The sequence below is a fragment of the Lithobates pipiens genome, unplaced genomic scaffold (genome assembly GCF_037356315.1).
Source record: "Lithobates pipiens isolate NorthernLeopardFrog02 unplaced genomic scaffold, aLitPip1_a1.2 Scaffold_8, whole genome shotgun sequence".
Classification (NCBI taxonomy): domain Eukaryota; kingdom Metazoa; phylum Chordata; class Amphibia; order Anura; family Ranidae; genus Lithobates; species Lithobates pipiens.
Window position 1 is genome coordinate 269,344,907 of NW_027507903.1, and position 14,305 is coordinate 269,359,211.

The following is a 14,305-nucleotide window of genomic DNA, read 5'->3' on the forward strand; positions in this document are numbered from 1 at the left end:
CCACGTATTAGTGCCATCTGCCATCAGTGCCACGTATTAGTGCCACGTGTCATCAGTGCCACGTATAAGTGCCATCTGTCATCAGTGCCACGTGTCATCAGTGCCACGTATAAGTGTCATCAGTGCCACGTATCAGTGCCATCTGTCATCAGTGCCACGTGTCATTGTCCTGGTGCTCCAGGGCCTTCAAAAGTGTAATAGGTAGTCAACAAGTTAGATGTGTAATTTATGCTCCTAGAACACATGATGGCGCTCCCGGCATGTTGGGCCTCTCTATGAAAAGGCTGTGAAAAAGTCCCACACATGTGGTATCGTAATACTTAGAAGGAGTAGCAGAATTTTTTGGGGGGTGTCATTTGTGGTATACACATGCCACGTGAGAGAAATAACCTATTACAATGACAATTTTGTGGAAAAAAAATCTTAATTTTGCAAAGAATTGTGGGAAAAAAATGACAACATCAAAAACCTCACCATACCTCTTACTAAATACCTTGGAGTGTCTACTTTCCAAAAAGGGGTCATTTGGGGGGTATTTGTACTTTCCTGACTTGTTCGGGTCACAAGAAGTGAGATCGGCCACCAGTATATCAGATGTGATCAGCTTGTAGACTCTCTAACTTTCTCAAAGACCAAATAATATCCACTAATTTGTGTTATTTTTACCAAAGATATGTAGCAGTATAAATAGTGGCCAAAATTTATGACGAAAAATTAATAGTTTGCATAATTTTGGCACAGAAACAAAGAAATATGCGTTTTTTTTCAAAATTTTCGGTCTTTTTTCATTTATAGCGCAAAAAATAAAAACCCCAGAGGTGATCAAATACCACCAAAAGAAAGTTCTATTTGTAGGAAAAAAAGGACAACAAATTCATTTGGGTACAGTGTTGCATGACTGAGTAATTGTCATTCAAAATGTGAGAGCACCGAAAGATGAAAATTGGTCTGGGCAGGAAGGGTGTTTAAGTGCCCAGTAAGCAAGTGGGTAAAAATCAGCACATTGTACACACATTGCACATGTTATAATAAAATAAAATGGCTTGTGTACAGAATTGCATGACCACGCATTACCAGTTAAGGTAGAGTGGTTCTAAAATGGACTGGTCATGAAGGGCGTAAAATCAACCCCCCACTCCAAAGAGTTAACCACTACAGCCAGTTCACATGAGGATCTCAGACACTGCCATCAATGCTGGGGGTTATTACATAAGATAGCACTATTGCTGGGGATTATTGTTGCAGAAACTGATACAAATGCTGTGGGTTTTTATTGCGTAAATTGGCTGCTGATTTTTAAACTGGCACCAATGCTGGGGATCGAAATGTAGAAACTGGCACTGATGCTGGGGGTTATTATTGCTGCTGCTGCTGCTGCTGCTGCTGCTGCTGCTGCTGACACCAATGCTGTGGATTGTTATTTTATAAATTGGCACTGATGCTGGCCGTTATTATTATGGAGATTGCCATGTATACTGAGAGTTGTTATTTTCTAAACTGGCACTGACATTGGGGGATATAATTACAGAAACTGTAACTGAAACTAGGACTGATACTGGTGGTCGTTATTATCGGCTTGCCGACCATATCACATGTATGGTGGCTCTGCTGCATTGGATCATATACCAGGTATGTAATTTGCCACTCCCAGGTAGGGAGCACAGGCACGCCACTAGTGGCCAGGCTGTGCTGTGATGATGCACAGCAGATTCTGATCAGTGGGTGACAGCCAATGGATGACCACCGGCACCCACTGATTGTTGGGAAGAGCTCTGTCCTGTCAGCGGGGAAGCTAAGCTGCTTTATTATTTCACAGCACTTTAAGTACCTCTAATAAAAAACATATATTTAAAATGGGGGAGTGAACTCTGTTTGTATCAAATTAAACCTAATTTAATTTGTATTGTTTGAAGTATTTTCCTGTTTTGAAATAAATGACACTGACTTTTTCTTTATGGGGGGGGGGGGGCAGTTTACCATCTTCGCCCTGGGCACCGGATGACATCGTCTGGGCACTGGGTGCCTGAACACTGTAACCCCTCATAGTTACTCTTGCTGGGCGCAGAAACAGGCCCTGCTGTTAAAAATGTGAAAACATTGAAATTACATGCACCTGTCAAACAGGTGCAAAAAATTGGGCCTTGGGTGTTGGTGGTGCCTGAACACTGTATCCCTCATGCCGGGTACACACAACTGGACTTTCCAGCAGAAAAGGTCCGACAGTGTTCCCGACGGAGTTCCGACTGAATGGACTTGCCCACACATGAACGGACCAAAGTCCATTAGTTTTGAATGTGATGACATACGATGGGACAAGAAAAGGAAGTTCAATAGCCAGTAGCCAATAGCTGCCCTTGCGTCGCATTTGGTCCGTCGGACCAGCATACAGATGAATGGTTTTCCTGATAAAAATTGCTTGAGTTGCCTTTAAAATTTTTACCAGACCCAAAGACGTTTTTTTTTTCTTTATTCTGTCATAGGGTTCCCCTTAACCACTTCATTACAGGGCCTGCTGTTAAAAATTTGGGGAAATTGTTATATTCTTTCTATTCTATTCTTTTCTATTCTATTCTATTATATTGGTTTTTTAATTATATTCTTTAGTATTCTATTATATTCTTTTCTAGTCTTTATTTTTCCTGTTCTATTCCTTTATTTTCTATTCTATTTTATTCTCTTTGGAAATTGGAAAATTATTCAAATTCGAAATATATTCAAATTAGAATTTCGTCCATTTTTTTGTTATTTCGGATTCATTTAAATTCGGTACTTTTGTATTCGATACATCCAAATTTCCGAAAAACTGTAAATTATTAGAATTTTAATTATATATATTTATATATTTAATAATATATATATTATTATATAAAGTGTTTAGAAAAATATCCTTATAGTTTTTCCTCATGTGTTTAGGACAGAATGAAAAAAAAACAATCACTTGCCGATATTATACAAAATACAGAGTGAGAATAAAACAAATGTATTTAAACATAAGACCCAGCTAACCCATGACCCAAGATAATTTTAGCCCTGTCCAAGTAATTTATTCCTTGGCATAATGTAGCTTGTAAAACCCAAATTAGTGTAATATTACCCTCTAAACAATCATTCTGGTAATTGGGTATTGATTATCAAGGCCACAGTTTCTCTTGGTTTCACATGCTTAAAATGGACATGAAATGTGACACATGAAAATGACTGGAGGCCCTGCGATGTTGCGACAACTGTTAGGAACATACCGAAAATTCTTCTTGAAACTTTACGTTGTTATTAGCGCATAGCTCTTCAACATGCTGCAGGAACGCTTTCTTACCCACAGGCCTAGGCAGAAAGGACAAGATTAAATTACATCCTGTAATGGCCTCACAATAACACCAAGCCTGGAATAATCATATATTTGGTTTCCTAACATATAACACAATTTTAAGTGCATCTTTTCTGTATAGACCAGGGCTTACAACTTCAGCGTTGGTCTAATTCTCATAATAACATGAGTTTTCAGCCTGTGTAAATATCTCAGAATGACTTCTCAAGCTAAAACACACACATGCAAGTTTCACCCTAGAGAGAGACAAAGCATTTCTCCAGTTACCATGCAATTAGTCATGCTTTTATGATTTATATGCAGGTTGTCCTTGTAAACGCATGAAAAGGCACCATACATTAACACTCATCACACTATTAAATCCACAGGCTCAAAATAGAAGGGAAAAAAAACAAAAAACTTTGGTCAACTTACTTGAGTGATTTCCTATAACTAAGTAACCTGCAACAGAGATTACATTCAAATATGTCGATGTGGTATAGTTTAGCATCCAAAAAGTATTTTTGCATGCTGCTGCTACTTAATATTTATAAATGTGATATCCGTTGTATAGCACACGGTATATGCCTAACTGTTACAGTCATATACATACAAAATGAGACTGTTTGACATCAGAAAACGTCTACTTATTTATTTATTTTAGTTGGTTCCTTAACAAAGTTAGCTGTATAGTTTGACCAGTTGAAAACGACATATTCATAATCTATGTTGTAAAGTACTAATCTAACATTCTCACTGGCAAGGTGAAAAGAAGAAACAAGAAAAATGGTGATGTCTCTTTTTGAAATATGAATGCAAACCTGTGAAATGTTTGTCAGAAATTGATATAAAAGCTAGCTGGTTCAAAAAAACAATGAACTAAAGCAAAATGGCCAAACCCTACAATAGGCAAAGATTTTATAATGCACATTTATTTTTGATTGCCACTGTTGTGTAAAGAGGGATACTAATCTTGCAATTTCTGTTAACAACTGATTTATATCCTTGATACATGCAAATAATCACAATAGAATATGTAACAATTATTAAAATTCAGTGAATCTAAAAGTTACAAACTAATTGATGGAAGTGGTGAATGGGATTCTTAAATTTGGTTTTGTAAATATGATTGATTGCACTAATTAAAACAAATACGTTGAGAGGGAATGGAAAATGAAATAGTTTGGACCGTTATGCATAGGCTCTTTAGTAACATACCAGTAAGCAGTCTAGGGTACTGGCCAGTACTAAATGAAAAATAAGTCAATTTTAATTTAGTAAATTAGAAGAAGTATTGCTGACCATCCAATCGTGTGCAAGAAAAAAATCATTTTTTGTATTTATTTTGTTTGTGTTTGTTGTTTTTTTTGGGGGGGATGGGGAGTATATTTGCAAAGGAATTTTTCACATGGCTTCACCTTATTCACTAAGCTAAGTGAAAATTCACTTTGTGATGTGAACATGTTACACTACTTTGTGAACCGACTGTACTTTATCTTCCTTTACTACATCTTCAAGTGTATCTAAACCCAAAAACAAAAAAGTAATACATTGCAGTTCATCAGTCCTTAGCTGCATTATTTTCCTTCTTCCTTTTGATCTAACCTTTATTATGATTTTACACACGTACAAATTATTTTCTATTAAATCTTAAAGTGTTTGTTACCCCGACATGTCATATTCCTTATATGTGTCTGCTGTACCATGTACTTGGATGAAAAAGTATCCTGTTATCTTTTGTATTTCTTCCTTTATGTCAAATCCCAGGTATTCCTGCCAGTTCCTCTGCTTTCCTATTAAAAACTGACCACACTAAGAAAAAGAGCACAGTATGGTCAGTTGTTCAGCTATGCTGGGAACCCAATGTGCTCTCCTCCAATGATCAGACCTGTCCTGACACACCTCCCCTGCACAGCAATTTACTGGGAAGCTCAGTGTGCTGATGTGTCTCTCCCTCTTATGCAGCTGAGAACAGAGGGGATGTGATCACTTATAAAAAGGGGGAAAAAAACATTTAAAATATAACTATACACAAATGTTTTGCCTTTCATTTCTATTTTAAACTCACTTGTTTTACTAGGTGATTGTTTACAATCACTTTAAATGCAAAACATTGAAAGATCTGGTAAATAGGTACATGAATACTCCAACTATCTGAATGGAATTTAGACACACTTTTATGTAGCATTCTAAACATATTCCCTGCTTGGAATGTATGTCTAGTACAAAGCACATTCTACTGCTGTTTGAAATATCCTAAATAACCTACCGGTATATATCCTGAAAGAACATGGGTCTTTATATTGCATGAGTCTATATTTTGCATGTTTTCTTCTGTAAGTATACATCTGAAGAAGGGGCCTAGATCTAAAATATGAAATGGTAATTTCATGCTCAACCACTTTATAAGCCTTCTGTATGCCTACTTCTTTATGTGCTACAGAGCAGATGTAAGTCATTCCTGCTAACAGCAGATAGTAATGACAGTTTTTATCACTGTACCCTGCAATTGTCATGATGGTTCAGAGCTTAGCACTAAGAGCAACAATATAGTAAAAGGGTAAGGCTTCAGGAAAGTAATAGGGCTTTATTAAGTAGGTTGGCAAATGTATGAAATGTCTTCTGACGCAAGTTGCTGATGAAAGTCACTTGGCTGTAACAACCACCATGGTGAGTAAAAAGAAACAGATGTTTTTTAAGTGTCAACATTAATATTTGTCAGATTATTAGGATGATTGATAAATCGGACTCAAAAATCTCATACACATTCATATACTTGGATGTGCATGTATTTGCATTCATTTGTGCATGTACGTGGAGTTGGGGACTTAAAAAAAAACATTTTTTGTGTGTTTTTAAATTTAATTAATTAACGTTATTTAAAAAAAAGATGTCTTCATTATTGCTGTCACAAGGGGACTGATAAGCCCCCTATATAATTGTATAGTGCAGGTGGCTTTAGGGATCTAGGGATTTAGCTGATCGACCACAGACTGTGTTTAAACCACTTATTATCCAGCCTAAAAGGCCAGGAATTAACAGCTCTAAAGCCAGAAATTCTAAGAGCTGGGTGCTTCTGGGTTCGTACTGAACAAGGGAGATCAGCAAATGGATGTTCTCTTCCCCTCCCTTACACCCATCATGAATGTCCCAGGTAACCAGGAGGTATAGGCAAGCCCTGGGGAAGGAGGGTAGAGGTTAGGCATAGGAAGGGGGTGGTTGGTAGCAACTTCATGAACATGAAGAAGTGAGTGGGCTGCTTTACAAGCACCCAAATCACTTCTACTACATAGTCACCTAAAAGATAAAAATGTAAACAGAGTCCTGGCTGAAGTTAGTTTACATGCCAACGCTTGTCCTTACTTGATTCAAAGCATTTTGGAAAAATTTAAAAAGGTAGCAACAGTACTGAGGTGCAGTTTACCCAAGCCTTGGCTGTTCATAGGGACTTGATTTCTACTAAGGTTTAAATTAAGTCCTGCTCCCTCCTGGCATTAAGCCTACTCCCTGCCCTTCCACTGTCAAATGTTACTATGCACTAAACATCTGATGTTTGACAGTTCTGCAGCCAAATTAGAATAATACCTACTGTACTGTTCTCACTTACACAGCATCATTTAAAAAATGCAGCTTACATTTACTTGCTCTTTTCTGGAAACTTCAAAACTGAAGTTTTCCTTTGCTATCCAGAGAGGGCTGGGGAGTTAATATGTACCATAATCTATAGAGACACTAGGCTTTTCCATTGTATGTTAATAAAGTAAATCGTACCTCGTTGTCAGTGGTAACAGATTGAATTTTCTCTCATTTTAATTGTGCACAGGAGGTTGCAGGCTGCTCAAGGCCTGCTCCAAACAAATATCCAGAAAGCAATTTTTTTTTTCTATTATTATTTTTGAGTGTGCTACGAGAATTGAAACATTGTGGGGTTTTCTAAAATGTGACTGCAATAGTGGAAATACACTTTATGGCTGAAATTAAAAATGAACCCTTGTAGTGAGGCCACTTGTATTTTTCTAGGGGAAACTGAAAAAGCAGTCAACTGTCCTGCATTGTGAGTGAGGACACCGAAGACCTGCCCACAACCTGGATCGTTGGAGAGTGGAGAAGAGCACCCGCTTCCGGGAGAGTAAGGGAAGGGTTATCGTAACAGTTTTTCTGTTCCTCGCAGACAAGTAACCCTTGCAGTGCAGGGTAAAGTCAGTTTTTATTTTACTTAGTTTTAATCTAGACTTGGGCATCAGATGTTCAATGGATAGCCTGAGCTTTGGCTCGAAAGTGACTTCAAAGAAATTCATTTGAAGACAAACATAGATATCAGCACTGTTGTTACATCATAAATGTTTTAGGCGAAGTCAGCTTTACTGTATGCACATCCATTCATTATTTGAATGCAAACTGACACAAGGCTTTCCTACCAAGGAATATCCATGGTTTTGACTCAGGGTATTGGTAAAATCAGCTTTTACCGAAATTTTGAAATGTCACAAAAGATAAATTATTTTTTTATCTGGTCCACTGCTTGAAAAATGTGATCAGCACCAAGTTAAGCAATTTTCTACAGTCTGTGTAATATACACACACAACTGCTAACGGATTGCTGTCTTTGTTTCCTTTTATATATAATTCGACATCCAACACCCTGTCTAAGTAACCTTTACCTCTGTACTCATAGACTAACAAATGTGTCTGCAGTGGGAACACTGCTTTATTTCTATGTCAACCATAAAAATCTAATTTATGGATACATGTGGCCAAATACTACATTTTGCTAGCTTAAACTGTATCGGGCTTTTTATATTTAAAATACTATGAATTTGTTTTAACTCTGGATATCCTTTGCCTCGTATACAATTTCATGTCTGGGTTTTTAGTCTAGAAAGGGCCTTATTCCACTCATATTACAATTCACATATCCACTGAATAACCTTACATTTCTGGTGCCAGAACTGATGAATGTCACAGTTTCATATAAAATAGAAAATTGATTACTTAACTGAGAACATTAATATGGTATACAAAATATATTGCAAAAAGAAAAAAACAGACTGGTATTTTTAAGGCACCACTCAAACCAAACACCAATAATACAACAATTACATTCTATTCAAGAATACATAAAAAAACTTCCATAAAACAACATGGCTGATATAAAATATGGCCACAGTCAGTCATGTTCACTGCTATAGCATAACCACTGTATAAAAGTATAAATCCTAATTTGGCACCTGTTTTATGCTTTGGGGTGGCTGACCACATGACTCCTCCCTACTTACCCTTCTACTGTATATTTAGCTGGTTGGAATGCTGCCAGCTCCAGTGTCATGGCCATCTTGTCCAGGGGGTGACTATATTGGAGGACCAGTAAGAGGCTTTCCATGTATTATGTGAGCTTTATGTGGACTGCACATTTTTAGCAGTCAGCCAATCGGCCTACTTTTTCACTTTTTGTTTCCTACCTAATTACTTGTATGCATTTATTTATTTCAGTGCCTCAATTCCTGCAGATTTGTTGGCTCATTTGTAGTTTGCCGTTACTATTGGGCTTTATACTTTTTGGATCATGAAAGCTTCCTTGAAATGTATTTGGGTAGTTACCTTTCCATTTTATAGTTAAGTAAGATTTCTAGACCGAGAATGGAATTTTTGATGGCACTGTTTTTTTTTTTGTTATATATACTCTTTATTTATTTTGTATAACCAGTCTACCACCTTTTGAGCTATATATGATAACACTCCATCACTTTGTTTTTCAGTGTTCCCTTTGAGGATTGGTTGATGTCCCTTTGTATTTGGAAGTCCTCGATAAACTTTCTATAGGATGAAATGGCAAATACTGCAAGTCCAAATTAGCTCACGTGAATAGCTTGAATGTTTGTCCTTCCCCTTTTACAGTGGATAATAGTCTATATGGGAGATATGTATAACCATTTGTTATATAAGCATATACAAGTATAAGCATTTATACTTTTATTATTTATATTCTTTAGTGTATATTCAATGGAGGAGGTCCTGGTACCCTTTGTGCTTCTCTATGTTTCAAACTGTGGGGGCCGTCAGCGACCTATGGACTAATTGGCTGATACTGGCTGAAAACTGGCAGATAATTTTTCCTTGCTTTGGTAATCCCTCATGTAAGTATATTCATAAGTTTTTGTAATATAGGATATGTGTACTTATATTTCAGACTGACTTCCAATTTTGCACCTGAAAAATAATTTCCTGAAATTGAAATGTGTTGGAGTCATATGTAACAACTGGTCAAAGTTTGACCATTGAAATTCTGCAAAATATGTGTGTGGTTATGCTATAGTAGTGAACATCTGACCAACTGTGGCTACAGCTTTTATAAAAAGTCTTTATAAAAGCCTTGTTATTTTTGTGGATGTCTTTTTATGTAATCTTGAATAAAATGTAATTTTTTTACTTCTGGCATTTGGTTTGAGTGGTGCCTTGAAAGTGCTAGTTTTTTTAGCTGTTTTTTCTTTTTACGGTAAAATTATCAGTGATTTAGCACCTCTTCTTTTATCAATCTTTATTTTGGTATATAAAATATAATTTATCTGACGTCATGGTCATTCATTTACTTTTTGGCCATGAAAGATTTTCTCATTTGAACATGTATTGCTCAGAATTTTACATTTGTAAACTGATGTGTTCTGTGGATGACATTTTAAAAAGTAATGAAAATACATACACAGGCTTAGACAGAGTTGGAAGACATGGACACAATCATGAAAACACCCATGGCTATATATCACTATCAAGGATTTAATAGGGAGGGTGACCTCCCATTGTTTTTAGAACAGCTTCAGCCTTAAAACGTTGTAAGTCCTGAACTGTATATAGTGGGACTTTGCACCTTTGCACCATTTTTCAAAAAATATAACCTGCTGTGCTTTGAGACATGAAGAAAGTGGATATCTACAGTCCATTCTGCACGCCAGAGCTTCCCATAAAGAACCAATTGTCTTTAAATCTAAATCTGGAAAACTGATGGCAGGCAATAGACTTTCTCCTGGTAATCATGAAACAACCGTTTAATACTTTAGCAGTGTGTATGGGGGCATTATAATGCTTGAATATGGGAATATTACAAAGGACTAATGTTTGTACCACAGGGTCCACCTGGTCCTGTAAAACAAACTCATTTTCCTTGGCCATTATACAACCATGCAGATCAATCATCAGACCCGATGACTCATGAGATGGTTGGTCATACTGTTACAGATACCCCACCATATTTGACAGATGGCAAAAGACCTTATAGGTTGAAGACATCTTTGGCTGACTCCAGTGTAAACCCATCCAGATGTAAAAAACAGGAAGAAAGGTTTTGTGCTCTTTTAAACAAACTAGACTTCTTTGTTCATTGTTCTTGCATACAAGAGGTTTCTAAATGCTAAGCCTTCCATAAATTTCAGCTTTGTGAAGCTCATGATGCAGGGATCATCCATACCACATGCAATTTTTATGTAATGTTCTGTGAAAGTCAGGCAAACCAGAGGCTTGTGTTGCAATGCATCCTGAAATATCCTGCATGTTGCAGTTTTGGGTGCAGTTTCCCATTCAAGTAACTAAATTGACACCTTTGAAAACTGCACAGGGAATTTGAATTAAGTGATTGTGGGTTTCAAATCAAATATGATCCTGCATGAGTGAGCTCTTACATTTTATATTGAGACTGATAAGCTAATATAACCTAGAGCACCCCTAGTTACTAGCTATGAGTAAGCACTAGCCTTAGTGCAAAATGTATCAGCTGTTAGCATCTTTTGCTGTGATGTCATTTGCTGTGTCCTAAATATCATTTGAATAAAGCATTGTTTTAGCTTTGGAGTGCGGCCGTCCAGAGTTCTGTCATTATCCACAGTGTCTCTAGTGTTGAGATACAGGCCCACTTAAGTCTATGAGCACTTACTATGCAGCCATAGCCATGCAATTGTGGGTGGAAGAAGAGGCCACTGGTTCAGCTTTTTTTTTTTACGTGTAATTCAGAATGATTTTTATACCCAGATAGCAAATGACTTGCTAAGCTATTGCTGGACTTGTCGGGCTTCACAAGTTTGTTGCACAATTGCAGCAAGTCCACATTGCATGACTCCAGATCAAGTTTCTTTGCAAACATTATGCAAGTCTGTTGCAAGTTCTGGTTCAGTTATGTTGTTAACTAGTCATCCCACCACAGGGGTCACTGTGGCTGAATGTGGAAAAGTGTCAACTAGAACTAGAAATATATCCTTGCTATCTGGTCGGTGGGTGATATGTACATCTAATTGGCAAACATTCTAAAATGACCCATCTTTGCAGCTGTATGTGTAATTGTGATTTATTTACTTCTGAATAAATTCTCTTTTCATGAGGTGTTTCTGTTATTTTGTATACCCCATGTACAGAACAGATAGTTGTATCCTCCACCCTTTGCCATACAGTACATTAGAGGATTGTGATTGATAACACTTGAGTGAAACTTAGATGTGATCCATTGAATAACTGCCCATTACACTAAATCTATACTCAAAAAGCTAATTTGGACCTTTCTCAACCATGTACACAAAATAGACCATTGCATAAATAGATATGTAGCATAGGAAATCGACTACTTTACTATGAGCACAATTTCAATATACTTTCGTATTATTGAAAACTGGTTTGCAATCTGTTGCGGGATAATAAAGTTTTTCTGTATTCTCTACATTTTAATAAATGAAAAGTTGGAAAAGAAGATGGCAAACAGCACCATGGGTTAAATTTATTTAAAAAAATCACTTTGTGAATGTCTCAACATTCGTGGAAGCATAACGAATAATACGTAATGTTTGTAATGTGTGTAAATGTTTCTTTGTTACATGTAAAGTAACATTCACTAGCATTCAATCCTAAGCAAAAAATTGATATAAGAACATTCGACCAGGAGTGTTAACATTCACCAATAGAGAAAAAAGGCTAAAATTATAAGCTAAGAACATTCAGCCAGTAGCTGGAATAATAAGTAAGACTTCTGCACAGTGTGCCGTCTATTGAAATAGATGCGAACAAGTGGGTGTTCAGCTGAACGATGCTGCAATGTGAAGTGAAAACATTTAGCAGGGGATGTTACATTCTCCTGGCAAAAGGCAACAAGGGAACTATTAATTTATTTAAACATAGACACCTGTGAAATAATGTGAAAATGATATATAGTTATAAAAAATTGTTTAAAAAAAACGATAACTGCCAGCCTAAATGTGTGAGTTTGCTGTTAATTTTTACCGCAAGTAGTATTTTGCCAAATTTATCAAAATAGTTTTTCTTGAACAGCTGTGTGATTCAGTGGAACATTAAAGTGGAAAATGAAGTCCTACTAGATCACTCCAAGATGGCCCCTTTTGTAGGTATAGCCATGTAAAACATAAAATATAAGTGCCTGTTTACAATCTCACGTCATGCTTAGTTGCGTTCTATTTTTCGCCACTGTGCCCAAAATCAGAGCCACTAGAAGCTGATCTGCTGACAGCCTACAGATTTACTGCTGCTCAGGGGCTCTGGGCTTCAGCAAAATGGCAGCCTCCAGCAAGACGAAACAGGATCAATGATGGAGGCAATTTACAGCCCACACAATTTTGGTAGCATAATTATTAATGTGAAATGTATATTCCTTTCTAAAGAACTTTATTTTTTATCAAGTTATGGGTAAAGTTCCGCTTTAATGGAAACCGGTACTTAAAAAAATACATAGGGTGCCACTGTTTAACTAAAAGTGAATGTAAACCCTAAAAATGACCTATTAAACCTATTGGTTATATCTGTTTTAAAAAAAAAAAACTATGATAAAGTCTCAAAATTTCAATCTTAACCACTTGCCGACCGCCGCACGACGATATACGTCGGCAGAATGGCACGGGCAGGCATATGGGCGTATATATAAGTCCCTGCCTGCCCGCGGGTGGGGGGCCCGATCGGGCCCCCCCCCGGTGCCTGCGGCGGTCGGCATTTCTTCGAGAGCGATCCGGGATGAGGGGGCGGCCATTCATTCATGGCCACCCCCTCGCGATCGCTCTCGACGAATGGAAATCCCCCGTGACATCACTTCCTCTCCTGTAATGTAAACACAGGAGAGGAAGTGATGTATTCTCTCCTCCGTGTCGGTATTTTCCGTTCCGACACGGAGGAGAGCGGATCGGTGAGTTGCACCAACACTCTACACACACAGTAGAACATGCCAGGCACACTCACACCCCCCCTTTACCCCCCGATCACCCCCCCAATTACCCCTGCCCCCCAGTCACAGTGACACCAATGTCATTTTTTTTTTTTTTTTTTGCATTGGTGTCATTTGTGACTGTAATAACTGTTAGGGCAGTTAGAGTTAGCCCCCTTTAGTTCTAATGTACCCCCCTAACCCCCCCAATAAAGGTTTAACCCCGTGATCACCCCCCGTCGCCAGTGTCACTAAGGCTGGGTTCACATTGCAGCGGTTTATGAGAACGAATGTGATTCGCACCGCACTGCAGTGCAAATCACATCCGATCTCTGTGCGATTCGAGTTCAGCCATTCGCCGCACCCGCCGCACCCGCCACACCCGCCGCACCCGCCGCAAATTCGCACGGGACCCTTTTTTTGGCCCGCAGCAGAATCGGATCGCATGGGTGTTCACACCATGCGATCCGAGTTTGCAGATCGCACTGCGATATGCGAACTGATCTGGGGGTGTCAGTAACATTTCACTGACACTCCCAGCAGTTCGCATAGGGCAGTGTGAACTGCCGCCGGGAGGCATGCGATGCGGGAACCCGCCGCGGATTCGCGGCGTTTCCGCATCGCTCCAGTGTGAACCCAGCCTAATAAGCGATCATTTTTCTGATCGCTGTATTAGTGTCACAGGTGACGCTAGTTAGGCAGGTAGGTATTTAGGTTCGCCGCAGCTTTTTATAGCGCCAGGGACCCCCATATACTACCGCATAAAGCCCCCTGATTGCCCCCTAGTTAACCCTTTCACCAGTGATCACCATATAACTGTT

The 14,305-nt window shown here is 38.2% G+C and overlaps 1 protein-coding gene across 4 annotated transcripts in view; it reads right to left on the reverse strand.

The window, feature by feature from the left end:
- PTPRQ (protein tyrosine phosphatase receptor type Q) overlaps positions 1 to 14,305 on the reverse strand; it is a 429,454-nt gene that overhangs the window by 46,439 nt on the left and 368,710 nt on the right. For 3 of the 4 annotated variants that reach the window (XM_077471954.1, XM_077471951.1, XM_077471953.1), the window contains exons 46-47: positions 3,740 to 3,766; positions 3,240 to 3,321 (exon numbers count right to left, since the gene is read on the reverse strand). In XM_077471954.1, the coding sequence (XP_077328080.1) occupies positions 3,240 to 3,321; positions 3,740 to 3,766 (109 nt within the window). The remainder of the gene's footprint in view (positions 1 to 3,239; positions 3,322 to 3,739; positions 3,767 to 14,305) is intronic. The other variant, XM_077471952.1, reaches the window with a different exon arrangement.